Genomic DNA, 14,491 nt, shown 5'->3' on the forward strand with positions numbered 1-14,491 from the left:
TATTGTCATATTCATCATTCCCTATTTGTCAGGCAATCCTGATAGGTGGTATGGAAGACATGATATATTTATTGCTTACCAAACACGAAAGTTTTAACTTTACATAAATTTTTTATATATTTGTATACATTAATATTTAAAAAATAATGAAACATAAAAAATATAAAAGCAAATCTAAATATGAGAGAAAAAAATTAAAAAAAAAAGAAAAAAGAAGGCATAAAAAGAAATCTAAAGAATCTGATTCTAATAGTGTAAGTATTAAATATTATTGTGTACTTGTTTATTTATTTTTTGTATCATGTATTTTAATTTTATTTTTGTTAATAAATTATATAGAGCGAAGAAGAACAGGAATGGATAGAAAAACCAATATGTGAAAGAACATTCAAAGAACAAAATATATTTATTACATCAAAAAAAGAAGAATTTTCTAAAAGAGAGGATTGGATGAACATAAAAAGTATACTTCCATGTGTATTTAACGAGAAAAAGAAAGAATTTTCTAATTCTGATAAAAATATTGATAAATCTGATATGAATAAGTTAAATCAAAATAAGAAAGAATTAAATCCATATTGGAAAAATGGAGGTAATGGTCTTCCTGAAAAAAATTCAACAAATGCACAACCAAAAATAGATATAAATTGGTTAAAAAAAGGTCTTCAACGAGCAAAAGAACAAGCAGAAAGTCAAAATAAGAATTTAAAAGACATTGTAGCAGAAAGATGGGGTGTAAGTATAAATCAGTTAAATAAAATTGATTTTAAAATATAAAAATTATAATATAATAATTTTTATAGTCTTTAGAAATGATAGAATCAATGATATCTGAATCAAAAGAATCGCCAATAAAAAATAGATCTAAATTTGAAAATCAATATAATAATGAAAAATGTGAAAATAGACAATTTTCAAATTACATACAAAATTCAAACAAAAATAATCAATATAAAAATGATAATATCACTTCAAAATATGAAAATAATCAAAAACAAAAATATAAAATGCCAATAAATGATGATTATTTTAATAATAGTTCAAACAAAATAAACAATTTTGTTGAAAGAAATTTAAAATCTAAAATATCAAATAATGATGAAAAAGAATTTAATTCAAATAATTTTATATTAAAGAATGCTTATAATGATGATGTAAATATAGAAACAAAACCTTTGACAGAAGCAGAAATGAATAAGCTAGGGGCAAAAATTGTTAAAGCTGAAATAATGGGTAATATTGTAAGTTATATATATTAGATTTTTATATTAAATATGCAAAATATATTAAAAGATTATAGAAATGATATGATATCTTTTTAGAAACTTGCTGATGAATTAAAAATGCAATTACAAAAAGCGAGAGAAATTATACAAAATACACAAATATGTAATATAGAAAAAATTCCAGATATAATTCTAACACAAACTGATGCAAAAGGTATGTAATAAAATCAAAAATAATAAATTAATAATAATAAATAATTAAAATAATTAAATTATATAAATAAATTATATAATAGGTATTACAAGACCATTAGAACCCAGAATTCAATCTATAGAATCTTTGCAAAATATGAAACGAAAAAATGCAGAGACACATGTTTTCGGAAAGAAAGTGAGACATTATTTTGATGATGACAAATATTCACTACAAAAATTAGTAAGTCCTATAAAGTAAAAAATATGTAAATAATAATTAATAATTATTAAATTAATAATAATTAAATTAATAGATCTATTGAAATAAAATTTATAATTAATAATATTAAATCTTGATAAAGTTATAATATTTTTTAGTTCCAGAAAGAAAAAGGAAGATCTACAAATGAAGATGATGCAACATTTATGAAAGCTGCTTGTAAGGTATATCACAAAATTTATTTTAATATTTTATAAAATAATATATAAAATAATTTATATTAGGGTTTAGATATGGATGAGATATTTGAAGAACATATTACATATATTAAGACAGATAAAAAACAGAATGAAAAAGATCGTTTAATTGCTATTAAGGAACATGAACATTTATCAAAAAGTTTAGATAATTGTTATTGGTGTATTGATTCAAAATATATGTTGAAACATATGATTATTGCAATGGATTCTGAAATTTGTTTAAGTCTTCCTCAATATACTTCTTTGACTATTGGACATTGTATAATAACACCTTTACAACATATTGCTTGCCAATTACAATTAGATGAAAATATTTGGGAAAAATTAAAGGTAATACATTTTTTAGATATTGCTATTTAATATAATTTTAATTTTTAATAATTTTTAATAATAATTTCTTTCTTTTAATAATAATTGTTTTATTTTCAGTTATTTAAAAGAGCTTTATATAAGATGTTTATGGATCAAAATCAATATCCAGTATTTTATGAAATATATAAAAGTTCTTACAAATTTTCACATATGCGATTGGAATGTGTTCCAATACCAAAAGAAATTGGTGAATTAGCACCAATATATTTTAAAGTAAATATATATAAAATATATACATAAATAAATATATTTGAATTATTGAATTATTGAGTATAACATTTTTTGTAGAAAGCCTTATTAGAATGTGAAACAGAATGGTCAATGAATAAAAAAATAATCAATCTTGAACATAAAGATATACGTCAAGCTATTCCAAATGGTCTATCATATTTTATGGTAGAATTTGAAACAAATAAAGGATATGCTCATGTTATTGAAGATGAGCACATGTTTTCAAAGAATTTTGCAGAGGTAATTTTTTTTTTTAAATATGATTTTAAATATAAATAAATGATTATTTTATAATAATTTTTTTTAATATTAAATATTTTATTTTTCATAGGAAATTATAGGCGGAATGTTAGATTTAAAACATAATATATGGCGGAAACCAAAAAAAGAAAATGTTGATCAGCAACATGAAAAAGTATTAAAATTTTCAAAAATATGGAAAAAATATGAATATGAAATAAAAAATTATAATTAATTATGAAATTACATATAGAAATAGATATATATTCTTATTATATAGCAAATTCGATCTACTAGTTTCTTTTATTATTATAATATTTGCATAGTAGAAAATTAGTCAGGTTATTATTATCAATATTGTTTAAAAATTAAATCGCAATATTATCAGTTATAACTTATATATAATAATTTATATATAATAACATGTATAAATATGAAAACACTCAATTACATTAGTTTATCCATTCATAACAATTATAAATAATAATTAAAATAATTTTAAAAATTGTAGAATAGTATTTTGCTTAATAAATTTAAGACTAAATTTAATTAAAATTGACTATTCAGACGTTTGGAATATTAATATATTGAATAATTTTCTTTTTATCATAACCATAAATTTATTTTAATCTTAGAAAAATCTTATTAAAAAAAATCTCTTTAAATTAATAAAATGCTATTTACATAATTTAATTTTAAATATTATAAACATAATTTTATAATACATATATTTATATAATATCACAATATTTCGTTTAATATATTATTTTATTATTTATATTTAAAAAAAACCTGCTATTGGTATCTTTTTAAAGTATTCTTTCAAAATAGAGGGAAATAGTGATAAAACTTTAAAACGAATTCCCATTTTATCTTTATCCATTATCATATGATATCCAGATTCTAATGATTTTCTTTCTTCTTTTGAAGCATTTTGTAAGAGTATTTGCAATCTTACATTAATTCCAAGATTTTGTAAAAAATTTGATTGACTCACTGGTCCAAATGTTATTAATCTATTATCTTTTTCTGCAATTTTTTTAATAGCTGCAAAATCTACATCTGCTGTTAAATCAGCAGTACCTGGATGTAATAATGGATCATGTACTTTATGTTGAGAAAATCCACGAAAAGTATCAGTTTTATCACCATTATGACCATAATCACAAATTAAAGCAAATCCACCACATTCCCATAAAAAATCTGCTAAATAATCCACTATTATCAAACTTTCTGGACTAATTTCAATATGTTCTCTTTTCTCATCATTCTGCAAAATATTTATTAAATATTATTTTACATATTATTCTATTTTTTTTAAAAAACTATAAATAATATTACCGATATAAACAAAGTAGCAGGAGTTGGTGTATTTGATAATACATAACGAAACTTTTCTTCATTACATCCTTGAATTATATCAATTAAAACTTCTCTCCATTCATTGTCAATTTTCTAGATGTAAATAATATGTATATATATATAACATATTAATAAATTTAAATTTTTCATTATAATTTAATTAATATACCTGAAATTTATGAATTGGCAATGCATCAAAAAATTCATGTGCTAAAAATATACTAAATTTCTTAGGTACATCCTTAATAGAATGATACCAATATAATTTTATTCCATCTTCTGTAATACCTTCTTTATAATAACTGGTAGAATTATTTTTAGATTTATTTTTTTTTTGATCATATTCTATAATTGTTTTACATAAATTCTTTGCCTGAATCTGGGATAATATTGGACTAACTTCTACCAAATGTATTGATATATCATTTAGAGATTTAAATTGTTTAAATACCTATATAACATATAATAAAGATAAATTTATAAAATAATTTATTTTAATATATATTTAATATAAAAATCATACCCGCAATATATCTTTAATTAAAGTTCCTCTACCTGGACCTAATTCAACAATTTGAAAAGAATCTTTTGAAATTTTTTGCCACTCATATTTCATCCAAACAGCTAACATCTAATTTAAATTAAAATAAATAATTAAAAAAAAAACTATATATTAAAGTAATATAATTCATATAAATTTTTAAAAAATTAAACTTACATACTTCTCCAAATAATTGTGAAATTTCTGGTGATGTTATAAAATCACCTTGTTTTCCAAAAACATCTTTATTCATATAATATCCTATAATTGGATGAGTTAAAACCTCTTTCATGTAATCAGCAACTGTAATAGGACCACAAGCTAATATTTTTGAATATAAATGATGATAAAGACTTTTTGATTTTTTATCATTCAAGGTTGAAAAATTATATGACATATGAAACAAATAATATTTTGAATAATTTGCTAAGAATAAATTGTTTTTAATAAATTTTGTATTAAATATATTCTGATATTTTATATATTTTTCAAATATTAGCAATGTATTCATATTATCAAGATTTTTAAAAACAAGTTTATAGGTTATTATATTATATTAATTTAAATAGCTATCTTCTATTAAAAATTAGATATATACATATATATATATAAATATATAAATAATGCTTTAATATTATCAAACTACTATGCAAATATTCGTTTGAAAATTAATATTTATTATATATTTATTATATATTTTATTTAAATACAAAGGAATCATAAGTATGCAGAAAAAATAGATCCATAATTTTGTTTCTTTTGAACAGATGGCAGCAAATATTTTTTTAAATTAAGATTAAATGTGAATTATTTTTTATGTTAATTTTATAATCAATAAGTGAAGATATAATAATAAGAATCAATACTAATATTTAATTTTTTAATATAGAATTCATGATGAAAAATCCAAATTAATAATTTCTAGTTATGCTTGTATATTTTATTAATATTAAACCTAACCTAAATCGATAATAAATGTAAATAAATGTACAACATAACAATGCATATAGAAAATAAATGGGTACGAAAATGAAATTTCAAAAATCTTTACCACCATTAGTCGAAGGCAAAATTCATGGTTATTTAAAACTTGTTATAGATGAAATTATATGGTTAAAAAGAAGTTTTAGTGAAATCAAAATATTTTTAACTTGGTGGGGAGAAACTAATAGAACTGAATTTAGGTAAGATAAAGAATTTATATTTTGTTAAATAAAGTAACTAAACAAATTTAAATTACATTAATAATAACTTTTATATCCATAATTTTTTAATCCTTAAATGAATTTTTTATTTCAATTTAATTTATATATTATTTTTTAGTTTATATAAATTTTTTTTTATAATATAGATTAAATTATTTAATTATCTTTAATTTCATTCTTTATTATATATATTTTAAAATATATATTTTTTTACAGATCAATAGATGTTACAAAAGATGTTATAAAATCACAACAGGAAACAACTGAAATTTATGCTATTCGTACAAATATAAATCTTTTTGAAGAATATATTAAGAATTGCGAACCTATAGAAGTAATAATTATTAATAAAGAAACCAATAAAATTATTGGAACTTCACAAATCACAGATTTATTACAAATTCTTAAATATAAATCATATTTTAAATATATACCAATAATAACTAATTATGGAACTAAAATAGGAGAAATTCATATTTCTATGAAATTAAAATATATGACAAAATCTTTTAATATGCAATTAAAGACACATAAATATGAAAAAAAACAAGCTGATCATAATATTTTAATCTCAACTAATAGTTTTAAAAATCAAGATAATATAATGACTAATGAATGCAATAAAAAAGAAATAACAGAAGAAAATAATACTTATAAATCTATTTTAAAATTGAGAAGAACAGAATTTCAAGAACCTATTAATAAATTGAAAAATGATATAACAGATAAAATTATTGCTCAGATTGTTACAAAAGCTCAACAACTCAGAGGAGCTTTATATAAAAAAACTTATGATGAAGATGAGTTAATTTTTAATAATAATTCGATAAATGAATTATCATTGAATGAATTACAAACTAATATTTCTATAGATGATGAAGTAAAATTACATGAATGCTTTCTGAATAAAGATATGATGTTATCTAATGAAAGCAAAACACATACATCAACATCTTTAAATTCAAGTTTGATAGATCTTACATCTAATAGTTTAAAAACCTCTAAATATGATAATAAAAGTACAATAAATGGTATATCTTCTACAAGAATGAATTCTTTAATGAAAGACACATTTTCAAATAAAAAATTGTATATTAATTCAAAAGGTTAATTAATTATTTATAATAGTAATAATTAATGTATTTTAAATTTTATTAATTTAATAAAAATTATTTTTTATTTCAGATACTGAACTTTTTGATTTTATTACTTATATTCAAATTAATATAGAATCATTTACTTTAAGTCCTGCAGGTTATAGACGTGTAAAATCTTCTTCAATATCACGTATGTAAATTTGAAAAATACATGTATAAATAAGAATTTATTAAAAATATACTTTAAAAATATAATTTAAAAATATAATTATGTTTTATAAAATAAATATATATTTATTTATAGATAAAGATGATGTCTTTTTATCTGCAACATATTTTGTTCAATATGATATAATATTTGATCATATTGATGAATTTGAAAAAAAAAACAAGACTGTGAGAATTTCTTCCAAAAAACAAGCAAATCAAGGTAAGTTTATATTACTAAATATTTGTAATTTTATATAATTTTTATAGCTAATTATTGTATATTTATAGTGATCTATTTTAATCATAGCAATATATATAAAATATCAAATTTAAAATATTATAGAGGACTGTTTATAAAATTTAAAATATTTTTTCGCCATCTTAACAAAAAGTTATTAATTGAATTAGGAAATGGTACTATTAATGTTAATAATATTATAAAAAGTGAAAACTTGAAATCTGCACAACATCTAATTATAGTTAATAAAAAAATAAAAACAGGAAAATTATATATAATTATAGAATTAGGTTCGGATTCTAATCATTCTGAAAAACAATATATTGGTAAGCATATGTGAAGTAGAAAATAAATTATTCTAAAAGTTATCCTAAATCATTTATATCTTTTTAGATAAAACAATTTTTACTAAAGAAAACATTCCTATTTTGGATCCACAACAATTATTAAATGAACCTAAAAATAAAAGTAGTAAAAATATTATAGAAAATCAATCTAAAACAGATAATGAAGTACTACCAATTTTAGATGGAGCTACTACAGATAGTTCTTCAATTGTAAAGAATGTATCACAATCTATAACAGAAATAATAGATGATAAAAAAATGGATACAAAAAATTATAAAAATACAGATCCAGACAAGGTATAAAAATATGACTTATATTATAAATATAAAAACATATAGATTGATTATTTCTAATAATAAAATAAAATAATAATAATAAAATAATCATTATATAGGTTTTACTTCATGGTTTAATATATGTATTTGAAGGATTAGATTTGTCAGAGTTAAATACATATTTAATATGTAGAGCATTTTGGAAAGAAGATAAAACTAAAAGTCAAATCTGTAACAATACCAAAAATCCATCATACCAATTTTGTCAAGTAAATATTTTGAATTTATGAATTTATGTATATATATTTAATAATATTAATATATTGTTTATATTTTTATTCTAGTTAATTCCTCTTATTTATGATAATGATTTATTGGAACGTATTAAAGATAATTATATAATTATTGAAGTTTATTCTAGAAATAATAATATTGATAATTTATTAGGATTGACAAAATTATCTGTACATCAGTTATATGTTGCATATAGAGATCCACGAGTATTATCTTATTTGATATTATCTAAAGTATATCATTTATATAATTTTATAAATTACAAATTAATATAATTTTTTTTAATTTTTAATTTTAATAGCTTTATAATTTTGTAAAATTTATTATTCTAGTATCCAGTAATAAGTGTAGATGGATGGGTCCCAATTATAGATCCTGTTTCTGGTCAATCTTGTGGTCAATTACTTGCATTGGTAGCTCTTGGAACTGCTGAACAAATTGCATTATTAAAAATGTCAAGAAATTTGCAATCTTTTGGAATATCTCAAATAATGAATTTAAATAAATTTTTTGATTTTAAAAAACAAACACAAGATATGCAACATAGCATATATAAAACACAATTAAATAAAGAGGAAATTTTAGAAAATAATTCTCAAATATATACTACTAATACAATTGAAAAAGAATTATATTTTCCAAATTCGGAAAGTCGAGAATGTCAGACAGATATCTCCATTATTAAAGAATTAAAATTTAATGGAAAATTACAAAAAAATATTTCAAATTCAGAATATTCGATTTTACATACGGTTGATTATTTAACGCGAGTTTCAAGTGTTAACAAAAATAATATAGACCAAGCGACACAAACTGACATAGATTTGAAAGAAAAAAAACCAGCAAATAAAGAACGAATATATTCGAATGAAATGAATTCTAATAATAGTTTTGATGATAGTGATAATAGTAGTATTAAGCACAACTTTTATTTACCAACAGAAATATATAGAAGTGTTGGAGTTGGTGCTGAATACAATGAAGAAATCAATCAACAACCAAATAGTAATCACAGTAATACAACATTTGAGTTATCAACTATAATTCAAACAGAAAACGAATCAACAAATTCCACATATAGTCAAACAATGTTTAGAGCTATTGTGGAAATTGAATGTGCATTACATTTACCAAAAATAGAAAAAATTGATGGAACTATTGATCCTAGTACATATGTATCCTTTCAGGTCAATCAATCTAATCATGCAAGCCATTTAAACTCATATATGATTACTAATGTTTTCCCATATAGTTGTAATCCGAAATGGAATTGGAAATGTGATACACAATTACCAACAGAATTACTTTTATATGTATGTAATTTTTTGGATTTGTAAATAAAATTTCTTTTTTTTTAATTAATTTTAAATATTTTTTTTTCAGGATAAAAAGAGATTAATTTTAAAAATTTGGCGGATATTAGATACAGATATTAGTATGCAAATAAATTTAGAAAATGATGTTGTTCTCGGATTTTCTGCTATTGATCTTTCTATTTTAAAAAATGGTTTTCCAACAGTGTCTGGTTGGTTTCATATAATGGATTTTACTGGAAAATGCAATGGACAAATTAAAGTATTATATATTTCATTTATATATTATTTGCTTTTATTTTATTTTTTATTTTATTTTTTATTTAACTATTTATATTTTAGGTATGTATAACACCATTAGATAATTTATCATTATTTGGAAAGTCAATAACTCGATTACCAACATATTCCATGACACAATTAAATAAGATTCCATTATATGCTCATGAAATGCATTCACATGATATTGAACGAAATAATACCAATTATACTTTATCAACAGTTGTACAAAAAGAAGAGAAATTATTACATAATGAAAATCAATCAAATGACTCGAATATTCATATTGATTTTGAAGATGTATCTATGTCATTTTTATCCTTATCCTTGAAGTAAGTTAATTTGATTATATTTTTTCATTTTATAATTTTATAAGTAAAAATATTTTTATATAATTATAAGCTCGATATTTATATTTTTTATAGACAAAAATTAACTGAATTAGATGAAATTACAAAACGTCTAAAGTCACGATTACATGATATCACAAGTACAGCTTTCGAAGATGACTTGGAAAATGAATTTGAATTAAATGAATTAACCAGCAATAATAGAAATAACGATCATAAAATTATCGAACCAGTAGTACCTATTGCTGCAATGGATTATAATAATAAAATATGTTTAAATAGAAATACTAAAGAAAATGAAAATGAAAATATATCAAATGATGATACAACAAAATTTAACATTCAAAATTTCTTATCAAAAACTTATATCAGTTGTGATAATTCAGTTAGTTGCGAAATAATAAAACATAATTCTTCTAAAATATTGAATTCTTACGATAAACGAAATTTATTAAATGATAATTCTGAAACACAACAGCAAAATGAACATTTAATGCAAAATATTAAAACATTAGATGATACTTTTATTGACTATCCAAAACAAGGAACTAAAGCACATATAAACTATTTACTTGATAAACTCTCTTCACAATTTCCTACACAATCTTATTTGACTAAAGTTATGCCAATGGAGAAAGATATTACTAATGTATTAACAAATTTACCAAATAATAGTTGTTTACAAGATACTAATCAAGAACTTAAAATATTTACATCACATACAAAAATGGATAATATACAAAATTCAATAACAAATTCTATGTCCAAAGAAGTTGATATATATGATCAAGATTCACAAATTGCTAATAAAATGTCAACAGTAATTCGTGAAGAACTAATTGCTGAAGAAAATAGTAATACATCCAAATGCGACGAATTAACAACATATCTTATAACTTCAAATATTCGTCATATGGATTTAAATAATATTTGTAATTTACCTTTATATCAACATTTAATGCCTGATTTGTATTACCCACATATATCATTAGAAGAAGAAACTATTAAACAATTAGATAATCGATATAGCAAAGAATTTGATACATCAAAAAATAACAAATTAAACAAAATACATGATTTAAGGGGAACTAATATATCTATAGAAAATACTAATCATTTTAGAACAACACCATCTGGAATATCGGAAAATATTATTAGTGATTTCATTGGTTTTCATGATACAAATTACAATGATCAATTGGCAAATAATAGTACAGAATCGACTACAACCATATCGATTGCAAATTCAATAGTAAAATCAATTGATTCAGAAATAGTTGAAAATGGTGATTCTATATCTTTTGAAACATCTGATTTAGTACTTCCAAGACAAGCTCCTGATGGTGGTAATCCTATAGAAGATAATAAAAAATCATTAATTACACAAGAAAATGAAATTCTTCATTCATAATTAAGTATTTGTATTTATAACTAATATAAATTTGTTTATATCATATCCATAATTATAACAGTAAAAAAAAATCTATAAATATCTTAAGGTATTTTTCTTATTTTATATAAGCGTTAAAAAAATCCTATATGCGTTTTAATATATTTAAGTAAATTGTTTAAATTTTAAATATAGTTTATTCTTTTATAATATGCATATAAATTTCGATTACTAATTGATAATTTGCATAATTTGTGTATGTGTGTGCGTGCGTGTTCGCGCGCGCATCTATTATAATACTTAAAATATTTAGTTTTTAATAATTAATAAAATACATTAATAAAATAATATGTAATCTGTGAAAAAGTAATATTTATATGAAATTATTATATATATATATATATATATATACACACACACACACATAATAATATACAATATATAATGCACATTATATAGAATTTATTATTAATATTAATAAATTGTTTAAAATATGATAAATATATATAATTTAATTATTTTTTATATGATCTTTGTATACAAATAAAAAAGATTTATATTAATAAATTAAATAAATTTTAACATCTATTAAATCTTTTGAATACATATCAGATAATGATAATAAATTTTAATATTTTCTTATAAAAAACATGAGAAAAATAAATATTAAAAATAAATCTCATTCGTTTTGCTAAGTCTGTATTTTTAAAATAATATATTTTATTTTTATTATTATATAATTATAATTAAAAAATTATATAATTATATAATATATATCAATCTATTCATTGAAATAAATAGAAAGATAAGCTTCTTTACGTATCCATTGTTCAGCTTTTGCAGGATGTATCAACCATATTTTTGCAGTTGTAGTTTCATGTTGATGCATAATTGAACAGTCACGTATTTTCTAAAATAAATATGTAAATAAATTAAAAAAATAAAAATTTATATACATTCATATATAATTATAATTATAATATGATTTTTCACAATAAATGCTTACATTAAATTTTTTTAATTCCTTTCTTTTGAATTTTATTTCTTTTTCATATTCTTTATCCATACATAATCTACATAAAAATATTTCATTTTTAAAATGCCAATAATCACCAATTGGTTTTTTTCCACATATTTTGCAAGAGTCTGTATTTCGATTACAACATTTAAGCTCTACTCCAAGTTTCATTTTGACTTTACCTCCAAAACTATGCTGTACCATATTAACTTTTTTTTTCATATTAGCATACATTCCTGGACTACATACATTAAATTTTTAATTTATACAAGCTAAATTAATATTATATAAATATTGCAATAATATTAATTTTATACCCTGGCATTGTATTACTAAAAAATGTTTGTCTTTTACTATTAGAGTCAAATGGATACTTGGATTTATGTATTAATTTAGGAAATACATAAGTATCATAATGAGATGGTGATGGATAACTATCTTTAAACATAATTTTTTTACTAAATCTAGCAATTCCGCTGTAACCTTTTTTACTAATACTATGAGAACAAGGCTGAAACAAAGTAAAAAAAATATATATATAATATAAATTTATTTTATTTATGATATTAAATTCTATAATTAATATTTTTTAACAATTAATCTATACCTTTGTTTTAATTGCTTTAAATGATTCTAGAACATTATATGAATTTGGTGCTATATTTGGATAATCTTCTAATGTATAATATCTCATAAATGGATTCATATATTTTTTTGAAATATCTCGAGGACATCCTGATCCAAAACATATTTTTTGTTGTTCTTGTTTTTGTATGATATATTTAAATCCTATGATAAAATTCTATTATTATATATTATAAATAACATTATTTTGTCATTATTAAATATTTGTAAATATTTGAAAATAATTAACACAACCACATTAATATTTATGTTTTCAAAATATTTAAAAATTTTTGAATTTTAAGAAAAATAAATTAATAAATTATATATATACCTTCCTGACTACTAACTGTCATTATTATTTAAATATGAAATATATTTAATATAAATGTTACAATTTCAAATTTATATAATTCAATAAAGTCAATAATTATTAGTAACTTATATGTTATATATAAATATATATCTATTGCATGAACTTGTATATCTATACTCATAAAATACTATATTAAATGTCTCTAATATCCATAATTAAGACTTTATTCTTTTATACATTTTGTTTGTTATATAATTCATATTATAAAAGTAATTATATTAAATTATAAAATAAAAAATTTGAATTTTCTAATTTTATTATTGAGTAATTTCTAATATTTATAATATTTAGAAATCACATCATTTTTTTCAATTTAAATTAAATAAATTTTTAATTTATTAACGAAGTTCTTTATTTTCACTAATATTAAAAATTTTAAAAATGTATTTATAGGTTTTTTTGTAAAACATTAATATTGAGTTTTCATGAAAATAATTTTAAAATAAATAATAAATTATAAGAAATATTTATGTAAGATATTAATTTAAATTAAAATTATATATATAAATAAATATATATAAATATATTAAATAATATTATATTATAAATCATAATAATATTATATTATAAAAATAAGAAAATAACCAATCAGTGTACAGTAAATTATATTTTACTCAATTCTACGAAATGAAAATAGAGGGCATCTTTTGTATATACTTTTATTACGGCACTTAAAAAAATATTTTTTCATATGATATATTAAAAAATATTTCACATTTGTATTTATTTTAATTAATTACGATTTCTGTTTCATATATCATATAATGTATTTATAAATATATTTTATAATTATAAAATTTATATTTCAGCGCCCTCATATAACGTAT

General features: G+C 19.9%; 4 protein-coding genes across 9 annotated transcripts; 2 read left to right on the forward strand and 2 right to left on the reverse strand.

Annotated features, from left to right (window-relative positions):
- Positions 1-3: 3 nt before the first annotated feature.
- LOC726570 (CWF19-like protein 2) lies at positions 4-2,982 on the forward strand. Its single transcript, XM_026439175.1, has 11 exons — positions 4-254; positions 340-735; positions 804-965; positions 1,014-1,241; positions 1,323-1,440; positions 1,523-1,662; positions 1,800-1,865; positions 1,926-2,231; positions 2,331-2,486; positions 2,562-2,744; positions 2,836-2,982. The coding sequence occupies exons 1-11, from the start codon at positions 147-149 to the stop codon at positions 2,977-2,979; spliced, it is 2,007 nt and encodes a 668-aa protein (XP_026294960.1). The 5' UTR covers positions 4-146; the 3' UTR covers positions 2,980-2,982.
- Positions 2,983-3,355: 373 nt separating this feature from the next.
- Positions 3,356-5,818, reverse strand: LOC551492 (protein arginine methyltransferase NDUFAF7 homolog, mitochondrial). 4 transcript variants are annotated; one of them, XM_006568801.3, is made up of 6 exons: positions 5,699-5,818; positions 4,825-4,950; positions 4,630-4,737; positions 4,276-4,557; positions 4,086-4,199; positions 3,356-4,014 (listed from the first exon to the last, which is right to left on the reverse strand). In XM_006568801.3, the coding sequence occupies exons 3-6, from the start codon at positions 4,735-4,737 to the stop codon at positions 3,526-3,528; spliced, it is 993 nt and encodes a 330-aa protein (XP_006568864.1). In that variant the 5' UTR covers positions 4,825-4,950; positions 5,699-5,818; the 3' UTR covers positions 3,356-3,525. The 4 variants fall into 4 exon arrangements, with proteins under 4 accessions (XP_006568864.1, XP_006568863.1, XP_006568862.1 ...); XM_006568800.3 differs by having other exon boundaries at positions 4,829-4,950; positions 5,699-5,813; XM_006568799.3 differs by lacking the exon at positions 5,699-5,818 and having other exon boundaries at positions 4,829-5,081.
- LOC725376 (C2 domain-containing protein 3) lies at positions 5,570-11,722 on the forward strand. Of its 3 annotated transcripts, XM_026446390.1 has the most exons (12): positions 5,570-5,831; positions 6,069-6,958; positions 7,038-7,139; positions 7,254-7,379; positions 7,448-7,723; positions 7,791-8,041; positions 8,140-8,289; positions 8,365-8,547; positions 8,647-9,627; positions 9,698-9,889; positions 9,970-10,238; positions 10,332-11,721. In XM_026446390.1, exons 1-12 carry the CDS (start codon positions 5,665-5,667, stop codon positions 11,665-11,667), a joined length of 4,923 nt encoding a protein of 1,640 aa, XP_026302175.1. In that variant the 5' UTR covers positions 5,570-5,664; the 3' UTR covers positions 11,668-11,721. The 3 variants fall into 3 exon arrangements, with proteins under 3 accessions (XP_026302175.1, XP_026302176.1, XP_026302177.1); XM_026446391.1 differs by lacking the exon at positions 8,365-8,547 and having other exon boundaries at positions 10,332-11,722; XM_026446392.1 differs by lacking the exon at positions 7,448-7,723 and having other exon boundaries at positions 7,926-8,041; positions 10,332-11,720.
- Positions 11,723-12,342: 620 nt separating this feature from the next.
- On the reverse strand, positions 12,343-13,662 carry LOC107966087. Its single transcript, XM_016918024.2, has 5 exons — positions 13,623-13,662; positions 13,272-13,453; positions 12,982-13,175; positions 12,653-12,905; positions 12,343-12,556 (listed from the first exon to the last, which is right to left on the reverse strand). Exons 1-5 carry the CDS (start codon positions 13,642-13,644, stop codon positions 12,428-12,430), a joined length of 780 nt encoding a protein of 259 aa, XP_016773513.1. The 5' UTR covers positions 13,645-13,662; the 3' UTR covers positions 12,343-12,427.
- Between the last annotated feature and the right edge of the window lie 829 nt (positions 13,663-14,491).

The sequence above is a fragment of the Apis mellifera genome, linkage group LG2 (genome assembly GCF_003254395.2).
Source record: "Apis mellifera strain DH4 linkage group LG2, Amel_HAv3.1, whole genome shotgun sequence".
NCBI classification, from domain to species: Eukaryota; Metazoa; Arthropoda; class Insecta; order Hymenoptera; family Apidae; genus Apis; species Apis mellifera.

Coding starts and splice junctions, on each gene's coding strand:
- LOC726570 (XM_026439175.1), top strand. CDS start 147: ATGAAACATAAAAAATATAAAAGCAAATCTAAATATGAGAGAAAAAAA. Junction 1,866..1,925: donor TTATGAAAGCTGCTTGTAAG/GTATATCACAAA, acceptor AATTTATATTAG/GGTTTAGATATGGATGAGAT. Junction 2,745..2,835: donor TTTCAAAGAATTTTGCAGAG/GTAATTTTTTTT, acceptor TATTTTTCATAG/GAAATTATAGGCGGAATGTT.
- LOC107966087 (XM_016918024.2), bottom strand. CDS start 13,644: ATGACAGTTAGTAGTCAGGAAG. Junction 13,454..13,622: donor GACAGTTAGTAGTCAGGAAG/GTATATATATAA, acceptor ATTTTATCATAG/GATTTAAATATATCATACAA. Junction 12,906..12,981: donor TTTAGTAATACAATGCCAGG/GTATAAAATTAA, acceptor TAATGTATGTAG/TCCAGGAATGTATGCTAATA.
- LOC725376 (XM_026446390.1), top strand. CDS start 5,665: ATGGGTACGAAAATGAAATTTCAAAAATCTTTACCACCATTAGTCGAA. Junction 8,042..8,139: donor AAAATACAGATCCAGACAAG/GTATAAAAATAT, acceptor ATCATTATATAG/GTTTTACTTCATGGTTTAAT. Junction 10,239..10,331: donor TTTTTATCCTTATCCTTGAA/GTAAGTTAATTT, acceptor TATTTTTTATAG/ACAAAAATTAACTGAATTAG.
- LOC551492 (XM_006568799.3), bottom strand. CDS start 5,044: ATGTCATATAATTTTTCAACCTTGAATGATAAAAAATCAAAAAGTCTT. Junction 4,200..4,275: donor TGCCAATTCATAAATTTCAG/GTATATTAATTA, acceptor ATTTACATCTAG/AAAATTGACAATGAATGGAG. Junction 4,015..4,085: donor CTGCTACTTTGTTTATATCG/GTAATATTATTT, acceptor AATATTTTGCAG/AATGATGAGAAAAGAGAACA.